This window comes from Mastigoproctus giganteus, chromosome 11, assembly GCF_048544385.1.
Source record: "Mastigoproctus giganteus isolate SK-2022 chromosome 11, ASM4854438v1, whole genome shotgun sequence".
NCBI classification, from domain to species: domain Eukaryota; kingdom Metazoa; phylum Arthropoda; class Arachnida; order Uropygi; family Thelyphonidae; genus Mastigoproctus; species Mastigoproctus giganteus.
This window is the reverse complement of record NC_143585.1, coordinates 167,060,455-167,084,134: the sequence shown is the minus strand read 5'-3', so window position 1 is coordinate 167,084,134 and position 23,680 is coordinate 167,060,455. Positions and strand designations below refer to the sequence as shown.

The 23,680-nt window shown below is 39.0% G+C and overlaps 1 protein-coding gene across 3 annotated transcripts in view; it reads left to right on the top strand.

The window, feature by feature from the left end:
* Positions 1–23,680, top strand: part of Ent2 (Equilibrative nucleoside transporter 2) — a 500,966-nt gene that overhangs the window by 231,304 nt on the left and 245,982 nt on the right. For all 3 annotated transcript variants that reach the window (XM_090384300.1, XM_090384301.1, XM_090384302.1), the window contains one exon: positions 15,626–15,723. In XM_090384300.1, coding sequence (XP_090240426.1) covers positions 15,626–15,723 — 98 coding nt within the window. The remainder of the gene's footprint in view (positions 1–15,625; positions 15,724–23,680) is intronic.

The window sequence follows — 23,680 nt, the reverse complement described above, 5'->3', positions numbered from 1 at the left end:
GGTTTTTTCTTTTTTCTTTTTTTTTTTTTTTGGCTGATGCTGAATAAACTTGCTTTCTTGCACCATATCCCTGTGCTAATGCTAATCCAAATATATGATATCAAAATTATTTTTTGCATCCAGTTCATTTGTGACTACATCATAGCATCCAATCAAATTGGTGAGACAAGGCTTTCTCTTAACAAACCCATGCTGTGTCAGAGCTATAACTGAAGTCCTGTCTAAATGATCCTGCAGTGCTTCTTTAATCAGTGCCTCCATTAATTTGCGTGGAACAGAAGTTAAACTAAGAGGTCTGTAATTTCCTGTGTCTCCCTTTGATCCTCCTTTGTGGATTGGGGTAACATTTGCACATCTCCACTCCATGGGTACCTCCCCTGAATCCAAGGAAACTCTCATAATTATGGCTAAGGGTTTCCTTACTCCCTTTTCCACCTCCATTAATATAACTGGATAGATTCCATTCACCCCAGGTGCCTTTCTTATGTTTATCTTTAGGAATTTCTCCTCCACTTAACTCTCAGTTATTACAAGATTATCCTGCTTACTGCCTGAGTTTAATACATCGCTGTCATTCCCCTCCCTGAATAACTCCTAATGTGTGAATGTTGATGCAAAATATTCATTTAGTTTGTTAGCTACCTGAGCAGGATTATGAACAGTTGAACCATCAATATCAAGTGGACCAATCTGATTCATCCCCTTCCTTCTAGAGTTTACACATGGAAAGAATTCTTTGTTGTTTTTATATGCATCCTTTGCCAAAGATTTCTCATAATCTGCCTTCATCTGTTTAACCTCCTTTGTGACTTGGTACATATCAGCTTATATCTATCATAGACTTCCTTGTCACCCATTAATTTATATGTATCCCATGCATTTTTCTTCTCTGTCACATATCTAATTAGTTCATCTGACATCCATTTTTAGGCCTAATTCTTGAACAGTATTTCTTGGTTGGAATGAAAAGCCTAGTAGCTTCCAAGATTAATTGTCTGAATGCTTCCCATTTTGAATTTGTTGTTGGTAAAATCATCAGTTGGTCCCACTATATAGAATTTAAATACTGTCTCAGACCTCAGTAGTCACCTTTACGAAAGCAAAAAGCCTTCCCTTTAACCTTGATGGTAGTTACCTCTTTAAGTAACTCCCACTTCAGCACACTTTGATCACCGCCACCTAGTGGTTCCTTTATCTGCAGATTCTTAATGCGTGAAGAATCACTACTGATAATCAGATCGAGAGTATTACTCACTCTAGTTGCCTCCCCAACATGCTTCTGTAGAAAACAATGATCCAGTAAATCTACAAAAGTGTGACGAACCCACAAATTCCAGTCAATATCTGGGAAATTAAAATCCCCTATTAATAGACACTCGGATTTACTGGCCCACTCTATTTCTCTGCACAATTGCTCATTATACTCATCAGATTCATTAGGCCTCTAACACACACTTGCTCTAATTGTTTCTTTCCCAGTGCTTATGTCACACCAAACAGACTCAATATTGCATTGTTCTTCAACATCAGTTGGATGCACTTCCTTAGATTTTATGTGTTTCTTAACTAACAGCATAAGTCCTATTAATAGCTCTTCCATCTTCGACATAGCACCTGAACACTGTTTTTTGATTTTTTAACATGTTCTTTTATACACGCACTGTCCCTTAAAATAGTATTAACTGTTGAAGCAGCGAGACCTAATTCCATGCAATAGATGACAAACTTTGTCCTGCTTCGTAATTCTTAATTATTCATGTTCATTTTTAAATCAATTTTATTTACTTTCTCCTAGCACTTTCCGTTGGTCCCTTTTCCTTCACCATTGTAATAAGTAAATAGGAATGAAGAGAAGATTCTGAAAACTTATTTATGTTTTTTATATGGTTGATGATTTCAGTGAAGGGGAACTCCCTTCACCATAATATTCCCCATAATAAATTTCACCATGATAAGTGGAACAGGACCAGGGTATGTCTGCCAGGAGCAAAGGTTGATGACGTTGTAGAGTAGATATCATCTTTTAAGGGCACAAAGGGTGATATTGTTGTTCACATTGGCACTAATGATATTAAGAGTAGGAGGCTGGCAGAATTACTTAACAAGTACAGGTCACTGTTGAAAAAAAGCCGTGAATTAGGGTTGAATTTGAAAGTGTCTGCAATTCGGCCCTGGAGAGATTGTGCAAGGCTGAAGGGGTAGAATTTTTTTCAGCCTGGTCTGTACTTGTTAACACGAGAGACTGCTTCTACAGGGATGGGATACACTTAAGTAGAAAGGGTGCAAGAATATTTGCTGAAGCTATCGAAGCAGTGTTAGGTGGGTCGGAAAACTGCTAACTTGGGGGGGGGGGAATACAAGGACTAATAGATCAACAGTAGCCACTGGCAGTGGTGAAAGTGATTCTTGCACTTCTATTGGAATGAGCAGCAGCCTGGGAAACAAGATGCAGGGTATTTCAGAGATTGCTGGGAGTCATTGCGGTACAAGTAAACACATGGGTTGTGTTATGGTATTACGGTAGGTAAGAATAGGAACAGTTGCCAGTATGCTTGCATGTACACCAATCCTAGGAGTTTTGTAAAAAAAATTGATGAATTTGAGGTATTGCTCAGAGCATCAAAGGCAGATATTGTCGGGATATCAGAGACATGGTGTCACACCGATATAAGGAATGCAGACCTGGAATTTGGGGAGTACAATGTGTACAAGTTGTTATTTGGTTTTTAGGAGCATTAGCAACTAAGGCTATATTGCTCTGGGGATATGCGGTAGTCATTTCCTGACCTTCCCACATTCTCCGTATTTGGTGGTCACGGGTTCGAACCCCGGTCTAATCAGGAAGCGTGTGCTATGCACTGCTACTCCTGCCCACCTGGCTACGGAGGTGCCAATGTGTACAGGAAGGATAGATAAGATAGGAAGGGAGGAGCGGTTAAAGTATTAGTTAGAAACACATAAAATTCAAGGAAGTGAAGCCAGTCGACATCGCTGGACAGTGCAGTGTCGAGTCAGTTTGGTGTAACATAAGCATTGGGAGATCAAATTTGAGAGTAGGAGTGTGCTATAGGCCTAATGACTCTGATGAGTATAATAAGAAACTGTACAGGGAAATAGAGTGGGCCAGTAAATCAGAGTCTTATAATGGGGGATTTTAATTTCCCAGATATCGACTGAAATTTATGGGTTGGTCATTCACACACCATCAAGGCTTTTGTGGATTTATTGGATGATTGTTTTCTACATCAGCATGTTCGGGAGGCAGTAATACACTTCATCTGATTATCAGTAGTGATTCTGCAGATAAAGGAACCACTAGGTGGCAGTGATCACAGTGTGCTGAAGTAGGATTTACTCAAAGAGGTAACTACCATCAAGGGTAAAGGGAAGGGTTCTTGCTTTCGTAAAGGTGACTACAGTGGTCTGGACAGTATATAAATTCTGTACGGTGGGACCAACTGATGGTGTTACCAACAGCAAATTCAAAATGGGAAGCATTCAAAGAATTAATCTGGGAAGGTACTAGGCTTTTCATACCAACTAAGAAATATCGTTCAAGGTTTAGGCCTAAATGGATGTCAGATGAACTAATGAGACGTAACAGAGAAGAAAAATGTATGGGGTACATATAAATTAATGGGTGACATGGAAGCTTATGATAGATATAAGCTGGTCTGTAGTCGTAGTAGTAGTAGCAGTGGCATTTGATGCAAGAAAGCAAGTGTATGAGCTTATGCAGCATCAGCCAAAAAAAAAAATCACACCATTCCCTCCAAATGCCTGTCCAGTTCCTCCTTAAATTTATTCAACCTATCAACTTCCACAACGACAGATGGAAGTTTGGTCCAGCAATTAACCACCCGCTGGCTAAAGGCAAATTTCCGCACATCTAATCTACATCTGTCTTTTCTTCATTTGAATTTATGCCCCCTTAGGTTCGTAATCTGAACAAGTGGAAGGATCCCATCAGAATTCAGCGTGCTCAACCCATTCAAGGCCTTATATATCTCAGTCAGATCACCGCGCAGGTGGCCAGTCTCCAGCCACTGCAATTTGCAGAACTTAAGCCTCTCTTGGTAAGAGGATCCCTTCATTCCCCTCACCAATCTTGTTGCCCTTCTCTGTACACGCTCAAGTAAATCTTCATCCTTCCTAAAACGAGGCCTCCTGGCCTGACCATTGCCTTATGCAGAGGGATAATCACTTCCTTTTCCCTGCTAGCAAAATTCCAATATATCATTGACAAAACCCCATGCCCTTCCCTGGCAGCCTGTCTGCATTGCTCAGAAAACTTCATATCCGACTGCACAATTACTCCCAGGTCTTTTTCATTTTCTACCACCTTAAGTGTAGTACCACACAGTTGGTACGTTTCTCTGGGGTTACTTCTACCCATATGCAGTACTTTGCATTTGCAAAGGTTAAACTTCATTTGCCACTTCTTAGCCCATCTGCCCAAATTATCTAGATCCTGTTGGAGTAGCACACTGCCATTTCTGTCATTAACAACCCTGCCAACCTTTGTATCATCTGCAAACTTCGATATTAAGCCTGAAATACCTTCATCAATATCATTGATAAATATACAAAACAAGAGTGGACCTAACACCGAACCCTGTAGGACTCCACTAATAACATTAGTCCAAGAAGAGCAGCACCCATTGATTACCACCCTCTGTCTTCTCCCACTCAACCATCCTTTTATCCATTGTAGCAATTTACCCTTAATACCATACTGCTCCAATTTGTACAATAGTCTTCCATGCGCAACAGTGTCAAAAGCTTTCCTGAAATCCAAATAGATGATATCAAAATTATTTTTTCCATCCAGTTCCTTAGTAACAACATCATAATATCCTATCAAATTTGTCAGACAAGACTTTCCCTTAACAAACCCATGCTGTGTCTGAATTACTGCTGCAGTCTTGTCTAGATGATCCCGCAATGCATCTTTAACCAGTGACTCTATTACTTTTACCCGGAACGGAACTTAAACTAACTGGTCTGTAATTACTTGTGTCACCCTTCGATCCTCCTTTGTGAATTGGGGATACATTTGCACATCTCCAGTCCTTGGGAACCTCCCCTGAGTCCAAGGATGATCTCATAATTATGGCTAAAGGTTTGCTTATTTGCTTTGCCGCCTCCTTTAATATAACTGGATAGATCCCATCCACGCCCAGGTGCTTTTCTTATGTTTAACTTCAACAATTTCTCCTCCACTTTGCTTTCAGTTATTACAAAATCATTAAGTATCCTGCTACAATTTGATAACCTTCTGCCATTTTCAAACCTTAATAATTCCTCATGTGTGAATGTAGATGCAAAATACTCATTCAGTTTGTTTGCTATCTGAGCAGGATCATCAACAGTCGAACCATCGATGTCAAGTGGACCAATCAGATTTATCCCCTTCCTTTTAGAGTTTATATAAGTAAAGAAATCCTTGCTGTTTTTCTTAGCATCTTTTGCCAAGAATTTCTCGTATTCTGCCTTCGCCTGCCTAACCTCCTTTGTCACCTGATTACAGACTAGCTTATATCTGCCATAGGCTTCTGAGTCACTAGATAATTTATATGCATCCCATGCATTTTCTTCTCTATTACGAGTTTCATTAGTTCATTAGATAACCATTTAGGCCTAAAACTTGAACAATATTTCTTAATAGGTATGAAACTTTTAGTAGCTTCCACGATTAATTCCTTGAATGCTTCCCACTTACAATTTACTGTTGGTAACATCGTCAGTTTTTCCCACTGTACTCACCTTTACGGAAGCAAAAACCCTTTCCTTTACCCCTGATGGTAATTAAATCTTTAAGTAAATCCCACATCAGTACACTGTGATCACTGCCACCTAGTGGTTCCTTTATCTGCAAATTCTTAATACACGAATGATCACTGCTGATAACCAGATCAAGAGTATTACTTTCTCTGGTTGCCTCTCGAACATGGTGCTGCAGAAAACAATCATCCAATAAATCCACAAAAGTCTGACTAGTGTGTGAGTGACAAACCCACAAGTTCCAGTCAATATCGTGGGAAGTTAAAATCCCCCATTATAAGACATTCTGATATACTAGCCCACTCTATTTCTCTGTACAATTGTTCATTGTACTCATTGTTCGTTGTACTGTAACCAAATCACAAAGGAGATTAGGCAGGCAAAGGCAGATTATGAGAAATCCTTGTCAAAGGATGCTTGTTGTTATTGTTATTTTGGTTTTTAGGAGCATTAGCAACTAAGGCCATATTGCTCCGGGATATGCGGTGGTCATTCCCTGACCTTTCCGCATCCTCCGTATTTGGTGCTGACGGGCTGGAACCCCGGTCTAATCAAGAAACGTGTACTACGCACTGCTGCTCCTTCCCACCTGGCTACGGAGACGCCAGGCAAAGGATGCAAAGAAAAACAACAAAGAATTCTTTACCTATGTAAACTCTAGAAGGAAAGGGCTGAATCAGATTGGTCCACTGGACATTGATGGTTCAACTGTTGATGATCCTTCTCAAGTGGCTAACAAACTAATGAGTATTTTGCATCTACATTCACCCATGAAGAGTTATTCAGGGAGGCGAATGCCAGAGGTGAGTTAAACACTGGCAGTGAGGTGGATGATTTTGTTATAAGTGAAAGGAAAGTGGAGGGGAAATTGTTGAAGATAAACATAAAAAAGGCACCCGCGGAGGACGGAATCTATCCAGTTATATTAAAGGAGGCAGCAAAGGAAGTAAGCAAACCCTTAGCCATAATTACGAGAGCTTCTTTGGACTCAGGGGAGGTACCCATGGACTGGAGATGTGCAAATGTGTCCCCAATTCACAAAGGAGGATCAAAGAGCAACACGAGTAATTATAGACCTGTTAGTTTAACTTCTGTTCCAGGGAAATTAATGGAGGCACTGCAGGATCATATAACTGCACTTCAGTTATAGCTCGAACACAGCATGGTTTTGTTAAGGTGAAGTCTTGCCTAACCAGTTCGATTGGATACTATGATGTGGTCACAAAGGAAGTGGATGAAGGGAATAACTTTGATATCATATATTTGGATCTTAGAAAGGTTTTTGATACTGTTCCACATGGAAGACTGCTGCACAAATTGGAGCAACAGTCTTCCATGTGCAACATTGGAGGCAAATTGCTGCTATGAATAAAAGGATGGTTGAGTTGGAGAAGACAGACAATGGTAATCAATGGACACTGCTCATCGTTGATTAATGTTATTAGTGGAGTCCCTCAGGGTTCAGAATTGGGTCCATTGTTGTTTTCTGTATTTATAAATGATATAAGGTATAAGGTATGTTCTTGTCAGACGGCGCCTGGGATTTCTCCCATCTCCGTGTATGTTCGCTGTATCGAGGACAGTACACTGTCAAGCCAGAGACTTGAAAGTGTGTGGGCTATGTCTGTGCAGTGTGATCTGTTGTGCCCATTGTTTGTCTGGCTTATTGGCCGCCAAGCCCCTAGTGGGACCCGACGTTGCCCATACCTTGCCACGTGGAGTCAAACCGGGTGTCCAGAATCATGATGAGTTGCTCCGGCAGGTCCTGCCACCTAGTTTCCTGGGATTTCAGTGGCTAGGACCTAAAAAATAAATAAATAAATAAATAAATAAATAAATAAAATAATAATAAAAGTAAAAAATAAAATAAAATAGTAATAAGAAAAAAAAAAAAAAAAATATATATATATATATATATATATATACGCATTTGACGTTAATTCTTAAGGAGATTGCTGTTAGGAAATCGCTGGTTGGGGTTGAATGCTAGAAAGATGTGTTAAAAGGCCTAATAGGTCGGGCAGAATTTTGTTGTTATTAAATTTAGACGTGTGGGCTATACGTTAGATGAAAGATAAAAGTGGGAGGGAGGGGAGGCTGAAGACTGGTTGTGGGGTAGAAGTAGAAGTAAGGGGTCGATAGAGGAGATGACCCCTGCTAGACAGTATGGCATGCCCATGAAACACCAGAGGGGAGTTTGGATGGCGGGTGGGGGAGATGAAGAAGAGTTATCTCCCCCTGCCATGGATAAGGTATACAGTTAGAGTGGGGGAAGAGACTGAAGATGGGGGGAAAGGCAGAAGCATGGGGACGATAGAGAAGGCGACCTCAGGTGGTCAGTGAGGCAGGCGCATGCCTCACCAGGTGAAGAGATGGGTTGGCAGGGGAGGGAGGAAACAGAGCATGTCTCCTCTCCCTCCTGCCGGGGATAGGGAATTTAAGATGAATAGGGTAAGGATACCCCATTCAGCTCGCCATATGGCATTTGGCAGCAGAGCTGCTAGTGGTTCTAGTCCGTTTCCAGGAGCGATCGGACCGAAGCATGACCGTGAAAAGGTCCGGGTTTGCTTGTCGGCGTTTGTGGGGTCTTTCTTGTGACATTTCCCATCCATGTGGTGTTTGCGTCAATGTTGTTTATAGAGTCATTTCTCATTTATTCAACTTTAGGTCCACTTCAGGGTTTAGTGCCTTGATGATCGGAGGCCATTGGGTTCAGGTGTCTTCCGCGGGATGAATTCCTTCAAGGTTTGTACATTTCCTTATTGTGTCATTGGTTGATTGCGGTTCGCTGCGATAAGAGCTCTCCGTCTTGTGAACAGGGCCAGTGCATAGCTGGAGAAAGCCTGATATGCTTCCCTGGTGTCCAAGATGTGGTGCTCCTGGCCGTATGGTAGATACTGTATTTTGGTGATGAATGATATTGATGATGGTATATCAAGCTTAATGTCCAAGTTTGCAGATGATACGAAGGTCGGCAGGGTTGTTAAGGACATTAATAACAGTACGCTGCTGCAACAGGATCTTGAAAAGTTGAGCAGATGGGCTGAGAGGTGGCAAATGAAGTTTAACATTGACAAATGTAAAGTAGTTCATATGGGAAGCAGCAACTCCAGAGTGACGTATCAACTCTGTGGTACTACACTGACAATGGTAGAGAACGAAAAGGATCTGGGGGATATGAAGTTTTCTGAACAGTGCTGATGGTCTGCAAGAGTAGCTCATAGTGTGTTGTCAATGATATACTGGAATTTTTCTAGCAGGGATAAGGAGGTGATTATCCCCTTATACAAAGGGTACTAGGAAAGTTTTGCAATATGACGCAACAATGAATCACAGGAAGCTGCTTTTTGCTGCATGTTGAGACATGTTCATACGTGCATAGTAGCCGCCGCGCCAAGTCGATGGGCTCAGTTATTCATTAGTAGTGAGAGTGTAAAGTGCTTGCGATGGCATCCTGGTCACGAAATGAGATAAGGACAGTTTTGCGGTATAATTTCGTGCGTGGTTTAACCATAGACCAGTGCTTAGAAGAAATTACTCTGCACTAGATGATGATTGTCCACATCGTACAACGATATTCAGGTGGTATAGAGAATTCCAAAGGGGAAATTTCACTCTGGAGGATTCTGAGAGGCCGGGAAGGCCACGAACGTCAGTTACGGAGGAAAACGTTACTGCTGTGAGGAAAATGCTTGACGAAAACAGGCGAGTGACCTACCAACAGATAGAGGATACTTTGGGCCTAAATGCACCAGCAATTCGTTCGATTCTGCAAGATCATTTGCACGTGAAGAAACTTTGTTCTCTCTGGGTGCCGCATCAGCTGACTGAAGAGCAGATGACACGACGTGTGACTTGGTGCCGGGAGATGTTAAAAAAGTTTGATAAGGGACAATCTCGGTATGTGAACAACATCGTGACAGGTGACGAGACTTGGCTGTACTATTACGATCTGCCGACCAAGGCTCAAAACAAAGTTTGGGTCTTTGATGATGACGACACACCCGTAATTGTCAGAAAATCCCGATCTGTAAAGAAGAAAATGATAGCTGTATTTTTCAAATCGAGTGGAATTGTGGAACGTGTCGTTTTGGACACGCAGAAGACAGTCACAGCTAAGTGGTATACTGAACAATGCCTGCCTAAAGTCATTGGATCTATGAAGAACCTGCGGCCAAAGTCCTAATGACTCTGATGAGTATAATAAGATATTGTACAGGGAAATAGAGTGGGCCAGTAAATCTGAGAGTCTTATAATGGGGGACTTTAATTTCCCAGATATTGACTGGAATTTGTGGGTTGGTCACTCGCACACTAGCAAGGCTTTTGTGGATTTATTGGATGATTGTTTTCTACATCAGCATGTTCGTGAGGCAACAAGAGGGAGCAATACTCTTGATCTGATTATCAGTAGTGATTCTTCATGCATTAAGAACCTGCAGATAAATGAACCACTAGGTGGCAGTGATCACAGTGTGTTGAAGTGGGATTTACTCAAGGAGGTAACTACCATCAGAGGTAAAGGGAAGGGTTTTTGTTTTCGTAAAGGCGACTATGATGGTCTGAGACAGTATTTAAATTCTATACAGTGGGACCAACTGATGATGTTACCAACAGCAAACTCAAAATGGGAAGCATTCAAGGAACTAATCTTGGAGGCTACCAGGCTTTACATACCAACTAAGAAATATTGTTCAAGGTTTAGGCCTAAATGGTTGTCAGATGAACTAATGAGACATGTGGCAGAGAAGAAAAATGCATGGGATACATACAAATTAATGGGTGACATGGAAGCCTATGATAGATATAAGTTGGTCTGTAACCAAGTCACAAAGGAGATTAGGCAGGCAAAGGCAGACTATGAAAAATCCTTGGCAAAGGATGCAAAGAAAAACAGAAAAGAGTTTTTTACATACTTGAACTCGAAAAGGAAAGGGATGAATCAGATTGGTCCACTGGATATTGATGGTTCAACAGTTGAGGATCCTGCTCAGGTGGCTAACAATCTAAACGAGTATTTTGCATCTACATTCACGCATGAGGAGTTATTCAGGAAGGAGAATGATGTAGGTAAAGTAAACATTGGCAGTGAGCTGGATGATTTTGTAATAACTGAGAGGAAAGTGGAGGAGAGATTGTTGAGGATAAACATAAAAAAGGCACCTGGGGTGGATGGGATCTATCCAGTTATATTAAAGGAGGCAGCAAAGGAAGTATGCAAACCCCTAGCCATAATTATGAGAGCTTCTTTGGACTCAGGGGAGGTGCCCATAGACTGGAGATGTGCAAATGTAACCCCAATTCACAAAGGAGGATCAAAGGCTGACACAAGTAATTATAGACCTGTTAGTTTAACTTCTGTTCCAGGTAAATTAATGGAGGCACTGGTTAAAGAAGCACTGCAGGATCATCTAGACAAGAATTCAGTTATAGCTCAGACGCAGCATGGTTTTGTTAAGGGCAGGTCTTGCCTGACCAATTTGATTGGATACTATGATGTAGTCACAAAAGAACTGGATGCAGGGAATAACTTTGATATTATATATTTGGATCTTAGAAAGGCTTTTGATACTGTTGCACATGGAAGACTGCTGCACAAATTGGAGCAGTGTGGCATTGGAGGCAAATTGCTGCTATGGATAAGGGGATGGTTGAGTGGCAGAAGACAGAGAGTGGTAATCAATGGACACTGCTCAACGTGGACTAATGTTATTAGTGGAGTTCCTCAAGGTTCAGTGTTGGGTCCGTTGTTGTTTTCGGTGTTTATGAATGATATTGATGATGGGATATCAAGTTTAATGTCCAAGTTTGCAGATGATACAAAGGTTGGCAGGGTCGTTAAGGACAATACTGACGCTATGCTGCTGCAACAGGATCTGGAAAGGTTGAACAGATGGGCTGAGAGGTGGCAAATGAGGTTTAACATCGACAAATGTAAAGTGCTGCATATGGGAAACAGTAACCCCAGAGCAACGTATCAACTCTGCGGTACTACACTGACAGTGGTGGAGAATGAAAAGGACCTGGGGGTAATTGTGCAGGCAGATATGAAGTTCTCTGAGCAGTGCAGACGAGCTGCAAGAGTAGCGCATGGTGTCTTGTCAATGATATACAGGAATTTTTCTAGCAGGGATAAGGAGGTGATTATTCCCTTGTATAAGGCAATGGTAAGGCCACATCTTGAGTACTGTATACAGGTCTGGAGGCCTCATTTCAAGAAGGATGTAGAGCTGCTGGAACGGGTACAGAGAAGGGCAACAAGATTAGTAAATGGAACAAAGGGTTGCTCTTACGAAGAAAGGCTTAAGTTTTGCAAATTACAGAGTCTGGAGACTAGGCACCGGCGAGGTGATCTGATAGAGGTGTATAAGGCTTTGAATGGTTTGAGCATGCTCAATGCCAATGGGATTCTTCATCTTTCTCAGAATAATCACCTCAGAGGGCATAAATTCAAATTGAGGAAGGACGGATGTCGGATAGATGTGCGGAAATTTGCCTTTGGCCAGCGGGTGGTTGGTTGGTGGAACCGACTTCCATCACTTGTTGTTGAAGTTGATAGCCTAAACAAATTTAAAGCTCAACTGGACAGGTATTTCGAACGAACGGAGGGGTGAAATGGGAGTGGTGTGTTTTTTTTTTTTTTTTGGCTGATGCTGAATAAGCTTGCTTTCTTGCATCATATGCCTCTGCTAATGCTAATGCTAATGCTAATGCTAAGAATGGACACCTGGTACCTCCATCACGAAAATGCTCCAGCTCACCGCGCCAAAGCCTGCACCGAATATTTGACCACGACAGGACTGAAACTTCTCGAGCACCCTCCCTACAGTTCAGACCTTGCTCCCTGCGACTTTGCACTGTTCCCGCATGTGAAAATGAAGCTAAAAGGGAGGCGGTTTTCTAGTGATGAGGACCTTCTACGGGCTTGGGACAACGAGTGTGCTTTACTCCCTAGTGAAACTTGGCAGAACTGGTTTAAAGATTGGTTTCGGAGGATGGAGAGGTGTATTGAATGTAGAGGAAATTACTTTGAAAAAATTAAATAAACAAAGCTGTATTGCAAAACTTTCCTAGTACCCTTTGTATAAGGCAATGGTCAGGCCACACCTTGAGTTCTATATACAGGTCTGGAGGCCTCATTTTAAGAAGGATGTAGAGCTGTTGGAACGAGTACAGAGAACAGCAACAAGATTAATAAATGGAACAAAAGGTTGCTCTTACGAAGAAAAGCTTAAATTTTGCAAATTTTGCAGTGTCTGGAATCTAGGCTCCTGCGAGGTGATCTGATTGAGGTGTATAAAGCCTTGAATGGTTTGAGCATGCTCAATGCTGTTGGAATTTTTCCTCTTGCTCAGAATAATAATTTGAGCGGGCATAAATTCAAATTGAGGAAAGACAGATGTAGGATAGATGTGCAGAAGTTTGCCTTTAGCCAGCGGGTGGTTGGTTGGTGGAACAGACTTCCAACCTTTGTTGTAGAAGTTGATAGCCTAGATGAATTTAAGGCTGAGCTGGACAGGTACTTGGAACGAACGGAGGGGCGAAATAGGAGCTTGTTGTTTTTTTTTTTTTTTTGGCTGATGCTGCATAAGCCTGCTTTCTTGCATCATATGCCTCTGCTAATGCTAATAATACCGTAACTTAAAAACCCACACAGTTCCAGTTTTCGGCATTGTAGCAAATACAATAAGATCAAGTTTACTACCTGTTTATAATAGATTGTGCTAATAGAAAAGCCTGATAAACCAGAAAGTGCAAATTGGTTTTGTTTTGTGGTAGGACCTAAAGGAATGTGTTTTTAGAAAATTATCACAAAGGCATTCAAAAGTCATTCTTATAAAGGAACCTATGATAATGATGAAAGTGTAGTGCAATTTTCATTATAAAAATTACCTTTTAGAGAGATAAATATCTTAGTTATATAGTGAAAATTTCAACTTCCGAGGTCTTGGAATGAATTACCCAAAAAAACAATGTGCAAATTTGGGTTCAAATTGCGATATTTTCACGATACCTCCATTTATTCCTACGGAATGCAAAATACGTTTCCGTGATTTTTGTTAGTTTGCACTGTCTGACAAAATCTTACGGAAAGTCAAATTAAGTCAGACAGTGGCTGTACTCCTTGAATGTAGCTTGTTCAGCAAACCCGATGAACGTCTTTTTGTTTCATTTCAGGTCCTGAACATCCTCTGTTTCTCAATAGCATCATAGGTAAAGAAGCAAATCTCTCTGAATACTTTCTGTATATTAAAACAAGTTCAAATGTATGACTGTTTTTAACTGCTGCACAAGCCGTTCTTATTCGTAAAGTCAATTGATTTGGGAGGTGCAATATGGCCTAAGTTGCCCTTGCACCAGAACACAACGACAACAACAACAGCTTGTCTCACTATAGGCTTTGCATACTATCATTCCTATCCAAAAAAGAGGAAATATTTAAATTTTATCCCAGGAATAAAAAGAATAAAAAAAACTTTTTTTTATTAAAAAGAAGAACAGTATAAGTAAAAATATTGCTGTTTCAAACAAAAAAATATAAATTTGTAATTTCTTCTAGATCTCAATCAAATGACATCTGCTGGCTGCATAAAAACCTCACACAGGCGAGATCTAGCCTGCAGGCAATAGATTGATGTCATAATACTTCAATAGGTATATTTTAAAATATATTCACGTGGTATAACAGTGTATACTTACTTGGCTTTTGATCTTTTAGTATGACTGACAACGTATCTTCCCCTTTTCCACCCACACAGTTAGGTTTAATTTATCACAGAAGTTTTATGTGGAACTGCATTAAAAGTTTTCTGTAGGTCATGGTAGAGGATGGCTCTTTGATTATTACTATCTAATGCAGATTGAATGCCATATTCCGCTGTTAGAAGTATAAGAAACAGTGGACCTCCCCAACAAGGAATCCGTGATTTAATTTTCCATTTTATTTATAGTGAAACTCTTAATTTGGCTATGTGTAATAAGTTCTATTATTTTAGTTAATGGGTTTGTCATGTGTATTGGTGTAAATGAGGTAGAGTTATTCTCATTTTTTGGATGGCCATATCAGACATTCTTTGTAGTAAATCATGAACAGACACAACATGGCACTGAAACCATTTGTTTCAAAAAACATTTAGGACAACAATATGATTTAAGACAACAACAACAACAAATGCTGACCAATTTTCTATGTTATTTTGGTATAACGAAATAATAGTACGGTTGGAATGAAATGAAGTTAATGTTTTTTTTTTTTTTTTTTGAAAGATACCAGCAAAGGAACTGATGAAATGAATCCTTTATCATTTTTGTTTTGCTGTATACACTTACATAAATACATAGCTATTCACATTGATAAGGAAAGGAACTTAGTTTGAAAATAATTACTTTATAAAAATATCAGTGTTTAACTTTAAGTTCAGTTGATAGGAACAAATTGATATGAGCTAATTTCTTCCAAGCTCAGCAAAAGGAGTAAAATATCTATATCATGTGCAATTCTGAAGCAAGAAGTTAGAATATTTGAAATATTTGATAAATCTGTTAATACAGAATTTAAAATCTGATGTAAAAATGTCCTGCACATTGAAATGTTAAAATGTTTAATTATACAAGCATGACTTTCTAAATCATTTGTGTATTTATTTGTTGGGATTATTTTAAAAATTTTGATAGTTTTAATATAGTTTATATATTAAACTATATTAATTCATATAATATTATTTGTTTTACCCAAACCCTTCAAATTTCATTCAAGATGTTTTAAAATTTATTTTTATTATTACTATTATTATTTTTTAAAAACAATATCTACATATTCTGAATTCTTTTCTTGCTGTAGATCTGGAAGTTTAACTGTCCGTATTGTTGGTAGCATTTTGATCGAAGTAGTTATGTTTATATTGACTGTTGTATTGGCTATGTTGGATTCCTCTGATTGTAAGTACAAAACGTGATATTTAATATTAGTCAGGCATTTCATTAAAGATAAGTAATATTTATTTTGTGCAAGCACATAATTTGCATATGTTAATTTTAAACAAATTATCTTGAATGTAATTCAAATATAAATGTTTGCAATTGAAAATTTTAACCTTTGTTGTACAAGTGCAGTGTTATGCAGTTGAAATTATTTGTTTAATCTTGTCTTGTAATGTAATGTGAGAAATATTGTATATTGTTTCACTATTTAAAGTAATTTCTTAATCCAAGTTTCATTTTCTTTTTTACTCACTGGAACTCCGTTCAGTTTGGATAACTTATAAAGCATTTGAACACAATTTTTTGTCACAAGTTCGTGTAATAAAAAAAATTATTAAAAATTATCTGAAAATGCTACAATACTGTCAGCGTCACAATACTGCAAATTCTATAGTGTTGTCAGTTTTTAGTATTGGTAGTGGAAAATGATGCGACAAATCAAACTTATATAGTAATAATAAAAATATAATTAAAATAAAAACACTTCTTACATCACCTGTCCATCCTCTCCAATAGTTTCTCTAGTTTTTCCTTGAATTTTTCAAACTACCCACTTCCTAACAACAAGTGGAAGTTGTTCCAACAGTCAACCACCACAGAGCTGAAGGCAAACTTCTGCACATCTATCCTGAAACCATCTTTTGTTAATTTGAATTTATAACCCCTCATGTATGTAATCTGATCAAGAAGAATGCCATCAGCACTGAGCTTGCTGAATCCATTCAAAGTCACAAACACTTAGTCAGATCAGCTCACAGCTATCTAGAGTGTAGACTCTTCAATTTGACAAACTGCAGCCTTTCTTGGTAAGAGCATCCTTTTGTTTTCCTCACCAGTCTCATCCTTCTCTGTGCCCAATTCCAGCAGAATTGGGCAAATAGATGGATGAGTTATTCTTCTTAGCACTAAGAAGAATAACAAAGCAGCATCCTTCCTAAAATGAGTGTTCCAGACAGGTACATAGTACTCAAGATGTGGCCTAACCTTATAAAATGGAATAATCAGCTCATAATAAGCCTCTCTGCACTGCTCAGAGGACGTAATATCTATCTGCACAGTTTAAATTTCCACTATCCGTAGTGTAGAACCAGTCAGTTCATATGTTAATCTGGGATTATTGCTACCCATATGTGTTGTACCTTATATTTATCAATGTTAAACTTCAAATATCATTTCTCTGCCCATACCTTGATTACTGTCATTAACCAGCCTGCTAATCTTTGATTCATCAGCAAGCTTAGACCTTCAGCCCGATATGCCTTCGTTGACATCATTAATAATAGATAGAAAAGAACAACAGGCCCAGAACTGAACCCTGGGGGAGTCCATTAATAACATTAGTCCACAAAGGGCAATGTTCATTTATAACCACTCGTGTCTTTTCTCACTCAACTGTCTATTTATCCATAACAGTAACTTGCTCTTAATACAATACTGCTCCAGCTTGCATCACTGTCTTTTATGGGCAAGTGTCAAAATGTTTCCTTAAATCCAAGTCTATAATATCAAAATTATTTTTTGTGTTCAGTTCCTTTATTATTGCATCATGGTATCTAATCAAATTGGTCACAAGATCACCCCTTAACAAAGTCATGCTGTGACTGCATTATAACTGCACTCTTGTCTAGACGGTCCTGCATTGCCTCTTTTTAACTAATGACTTATTATTTTCCCCAGAACAGATGTTAAGCTAACAGGTCTGTAATTACTCTTGTCACCCTTTGATGCCCCCTTTGTGAATTGGGGATACGTTTGCACATCTCCAGTCCACCAGTATCTCCACTGAATCAAAAGATGCTCTCATAATTATCGCTGAGGGTGTCCTTACCTCCTTTGCTGCCTTCCTTAATATAATTGGATAGATCACATCCACCTCAGATGCCTTTTATATATATTTAGTTTCAATAGTTTCTCTTCCACTTGACTCTCAATTATCACAAAATATTTAACTTCCTATTAGAGTTTGATAAACTTCTAGCATCTCTTTCCCTAAAGAATTCCTCATGTCTTAATGTAGATGTGAAATACCTATGCAATTTGTCAGAAACCTGAGCAGATAATCAGCAGTAAAATCTTTATAATATTAAATGGATGCAATGTGATTTATCCCCTTCTTTATAATCTTAGATAATAAACTCATATTCGTGGAACATATCCAGCAAATACAAAAAAGCTGTACAAAACATCATAACATACTTAAAATCCTCTCATCAACTGCATGGGGAGCAGACAGATATTCCTTACTAAACCTATACAAAGCATTAATTAGATCAAAGTTGGACTTCGGAGCCCCAGTGTACGATTCAGCACGGTAAACAGCTATGAAATGGCTGGACCCAATTCATCACAATGCACTGCATATAGCCACTGGTGCCTATCGTACCTCTCCCATATATAGTCTCTAGGCCGAAGCCAATGAACCATGCCTAACACTTAGGTGGCAATAATTGGCACTGGATTATGCATTTAAAATAAAATCTATGCCCGGACACCCTGCTTGGGAGATGCTCTTTGATCCACATTGCAGAAATATTTATCAGAATTGTCAAAAAGCAAATCGACCCCTGGGGATCAGAATGCAAGAATATTTAGCAGTACATAACCTTAATATAGATACTGTAGTGCACTTGCCAGTTCACACCCCTCCACCATGGGATTTGCATATTCCAATATGTTATTTCTCCTTTCAGAAATGGAATGAAAATGCAATATCTGCAACAATTGTATTCAGTTCACAGACTTCAATTTTCTGACTGTATTCCAATATACCCATATGGCTCCAAATATGGGGAAACTGCATCTGGGGAAACCACTGCTGAGAACAGGCTGTGCAAGTGAAGCTTGACCTATGAAATTAGTTATGTCGTAATTACAGATGATTGTTTATTATTAAAACATTTGAGCCTAAAAGCAAGTAAGGCTCCCTTAGTTGATGGCATGAGGATATGTCTTCAAATCGAGGAGCCTTACTTGTGCCAGGGAGTGTACAGACCATTGAGATTTATTATGAGGGCATCTTTGGGCTCAGGAGAGATTCCTTTGGTTTGGAGAAATGCCAGCATATTGCTGTGGGCACCTGTACTTGGTGAGGAGACCTCCCAGTAACGCTGCTGGTCCTCCAGATTAGCATCATGGGGATCCAACACCCATAGCCTAGATTCTAGGCCAGTGGTTTTCAACCGGGGTACTGCAAAAACATTCTTGGGGTGCTGTGTAATTTGGGTTTAAGTTACTTAAATTTATTATTATTATTTTTTTAAATTTGTATATTTATTTCATTATAAAAAGGTCTACGGCGTCCATTGTACTGTATCTTTTTAATTTTGTGGTGATTTGTAATTGATCTTTATTTAGCACCTCTGTATAAAGAATAAAATTATTATATAGGTATACAGTAAACTCTTGATTTTCCGGGATAGATGGTAAAAAACAAATCCCGGATAGTCGATTTCCCGGTTAATCCAAAAATACAAAAGTCCCCGACATACGTAAGAGATATGTTCCAGGACTTCTTACTTCGTCGAGTTTTACGTAACTCGGGAATGACTAATAACATATTGCTACTATATTATTATTGACAAATTTGAATTCCACGCAATATTTGTTAATGTTTGGCCATTTTCATACATCCTTATTAATTTAATTTTCTGATCCAAATCGATGGCTTTCCTTTTGTTGGTAGATTTACTAGTAGCGCTGTCACATATTCTCTTAGTCGGCACCATGATAACAGTAAAAATGAAATTTTCTGAAAAGAAATTCACAGGGTTAAGGGGGGAAACACACTATCACCTTACACGAACTCACATTTTACTAAAGCACATTTCTGGAGGTCACTACCATTAAGCAATTTACACCTTCCGGGTTACTGGGCTTTACTGTTCGTGCATCTAATTATAAACGGGTAGTAAACTCAATCTTATTGCATTTGCGATAATACTGATAGCTGGAATTGTGTGCATTTTTACATTATTATGGTGAAATGTGTCCCCTTCACTGAAATCTTCAGTCATAAAAAAAAAAAAAAAAAAACAAATAAATCGTACGAATCTTTTCTTCTTTCCTGTTTTTTTTTTTTTTTTTGCTTATTACGCTGTATCTCACTTGTGCAATTTGTGCATGCCATGATCGTCGTTATTGATTGCTTATTTTATTTATTTATTATTTTTGTTTGATTTAAATTTTGCAATCTTAAAAAAAATTGAGTGAAAAAAAATTTATGTAAATCCATAGTTGCATAAGTCGGGGACTTACTGTATCGAAAATGTTCAGCAACCTACATGAAAAATATGGCGATAGATAAAAAACTTACCATGCACTACTCGCGTGTCCAATACGATGCGTCCCTTTATTTTTTGCGGTGTCGATTTTAAATCTAATAGCATCCCTTTATTTTTTACGATGTTGTGTATAGTTCCTTAGATATTTCACAAATGCACCGTTTTCAAACTTTTGAATAATTTCAAGTTTTTGTTTAACTAAAAATGCAATTCTTTTGTGTTTACCCATCATTTTCGCAATTTCTAAACAAAAAAAATAAATAAAATTTACTGTAAAAATACCGACATCCCTGACATAAATAACGAAACAAAATTTGTCCTTTTGCACCACAACGGAACACAACAATTGACGCAACGCACTAAAACAAATTAAACATTTGGTCTCTCTCTTTTTTTTTTTTTTTCTCTTTTTTTTTTTTTTTTTTTTTTTTGGGCAGTGGGTGTGAAGATAGCGGGAATTGCAAGATAATAGGCACACTAATCTCCCAATGATGACGACTTATAATGCTGCTTGTCGCTTATTTACGACTTGCAAAATATCTGTTTATACCTATTCTAGTTGAATTTTATGATTTCTGGTTATTTATTTTATTTTTTTTTTTAATTTGGAGTCTTGAAGTGTCCTGGTTAATCAAGAGTCTGTTGTATATTAAAAGTTCGAAAACCACTGTGTTAGGTATTTCTTTTGGCCTAGGGGTGCCGTGAAAAAATTACTGGGACACTAAGGGCGCCGTGAACCGAGAAAGTTTGGGAACCGCTGTTCTAGGCTAACATTAATAACATCAGTGGAATCTGGTGTGTTTGCTGTGCACTGTGACCCGTGGAAATTCGAAAGGGAATCCTGGTGGTTGATGGGTCCTACTTCACTACACCACTTTGGCCCCTGCTTCGACAAGACAGGTGGTCTTTGAAGGCTCGGCTAGGATCAATCAGTTAGTAGGCTCGCCTGCGATCCATCTGGGATGCTTTCCTAAAATGCGAACACTTGCTGTCGGTGTTCTTTGACATGGAGAAAGCGTATGACACAACTTGCAGATTTGGCATCTTAAAAGATTTGCATGACCTTAGAGGGCATCTCCCCATTTTTATTAACTTTCTAGCCAAGCGATCCTTCCAAGTTCATGTATGATCCTCACTGTCTCGTCCATTTTGCCAAGAGGAGGGAGTATCGCAAGGATCAGTATTAAGTGTCACGGTTTTTGCCCTCAAAGTAAATTCCATCACAGAACAACTCCGTAGCCAGGTGGGCAGAAGCAGCAGTGCGTAGCACACGCTTCTTGATTAGACCCGTGGTTCTAGCCCGTGACCACCAAATACGGAGGATGCAGAAAGGTCAGGGAATGACCACTGCATATCCCCGGAGCAATATGGCCTTAGTTGCTAATGCTCCTTAAAACCAAATAACAACAACAACTTCCTCCAACTGTAAACAGTGCCCTCTATGCTGATGACTTTAGCACATTTTGTCAGTCATGCAACATGAGGGTTATTGAAAGACAACTGCAACATGCCATTAATCGCCTTAATTTCTGGCCACTTGCTAATGGATTCAGGTTCTCGCTGCAGAAGACCGTATGCATACACTTTTGTCGTAATCTTCATCCTGAACCTGAATTAAAGCTTCAACAAAATGCTATTCCAGTAGTGTCAGATACAAAATTCTTGGGACTCATATTTGATAAAAAGCTGACCTTTCTAGATCAAATCCGTCAACTTCGTACAAAGTGCACGAGAGGTCTTAATATTCTTTGCTCTTTTTTCTCTACATCTTAGGGTGCAGACCTTTGCACCCCTACTACGTATCTACCGTGCACTTGTGCGATCAAGATTAGATTATGGGTCTCAGTTGTATAATTCAGCCAGGGACAGTGTACACCGATGGCTGGATCCTATCCATCATCAGGCTATCCGTATCGCTACTGGGGCATATCAAACATCTCCTGTCCAGAGTCTATATGTTGTCGCTTTGACGTAAGCAGTTGTCTCTTCAATATGCTTTAAAACTGAAATCCCTGCCAGACCATCTGACATGGCCATTTGTTTTTGAGCCCTGATGGTAAAGTTTGTACAATGCCTGTCAGACTGCCAATCGTCCTTTTGTTATTCGTGTCCAAGCGCTACTCAAAGAACTTAAAATCAGGGTAGACAAGGTTGCCCAAACACCAAGTCAGCCCCTTCCACCCTGGCATTCTCACGTTCCAGCATGCGACTTTTCCCTTAAAACCTGGGAAAAGTTGGACACTCCATCGTCTGTCTACCTGCATCTTTTTTCAGCACACACAGCTGAACATTCTGAGTTCGCTCCAGTTTACACAGACGGCTCGAAGTGAGAATTCAATGTAGTATCTTCTGGTGTCTTTGCAGACACCACTATATCAGAGCAGATTCTCCTTGAATGCAGCATATTCACTGCAGAGCTGCATGCTATACAGTTAGCCTTGGATCATATTAGTAAATGCCAGCACCAACGGTTCTTTTTATATTTGGATGCTTTGAGCATTTTATAGGCTTTTATTATCTGTCAGGTATAATCCTCACCCAGTTCTGTTTCAAGCTCAGCAGAAGATTCACTCTCTCCATGAACATGAATAAGATATCTGCTTCTGCTGGATTCCCAGCCACGTTGGGATTAGGGGAAATGATTTGGCTGACATTGCAGCCAAATTAACAATTCCTTCTAATAATTGTTGCCTGTCAGTCCCCTATACAGACTACAGGCAAGTAATACACAAAACGATTCACACCTTGTGGATACATGGAACAGACAGACAACCAATAAATTACATCAGATAAAGCCTGAATTGAACTGTGGCAGTCTAGTCTGTACATAAATCATAAGGAGGAAGTTGTTCTGGCATGGACCCACATAGGACACAGTCATCTGACACATTCTTTCTTGCTGAGGGCTGATGACCCTCCTCTGTGTGAGTCCTGTGATGAAGTTTTATCCCTGAAACATATTTTAATCGAGTGCCCAGATTTTAATAATATGCACTTTACCGCTTTTAACCATCTGACTGAACCTTATGCCCTCAGTGAGATTTTATCTGACAATGACAAGTTGTCAGCTCTTTTTAATTTTTTGCAGCTTACTAATTTATATACATGTATATAAAATAAGCTTTATATGTTTTTAGAATATATACCACCTTTTATACAAACTTACACCTAATATTTTGACCAGGTAACCTCTTTTAAAGTTACTAGAATCTATTTTTACCTTTTTTCTTGGCACATAATAGCCACTGCTGCTAATACTCCATTAAAATTTTAAACCAAACCAAGCATAATAATTAAGCTAAATAAGAAAAAATATAAAAGATTAAAACTAGGGTTAGTGTGTACTTAACTGTAACATTTATGGTTTGTGTTCTTTCTCTCACACGCACTTACATTCTCATTCATTCTTCTGGCTTTCATTTCATTTGTTTGATTTTTGCTTTCTGCACTGTGCACTCCTGGGCACCTCAACTTACTGTTATTCTTCAGTCGTGGTGCAGGCCTAGACAAGTTTTTTCAAGCCAGGGGAGAATGCAGTGATATTGTTTGTAAATGTTTGAATGTAAGTTATTATTAACTTTGTATTCTTCCGGCCTAATTACATTTGCTCTTCCACTCATTCCCATTCACCATAA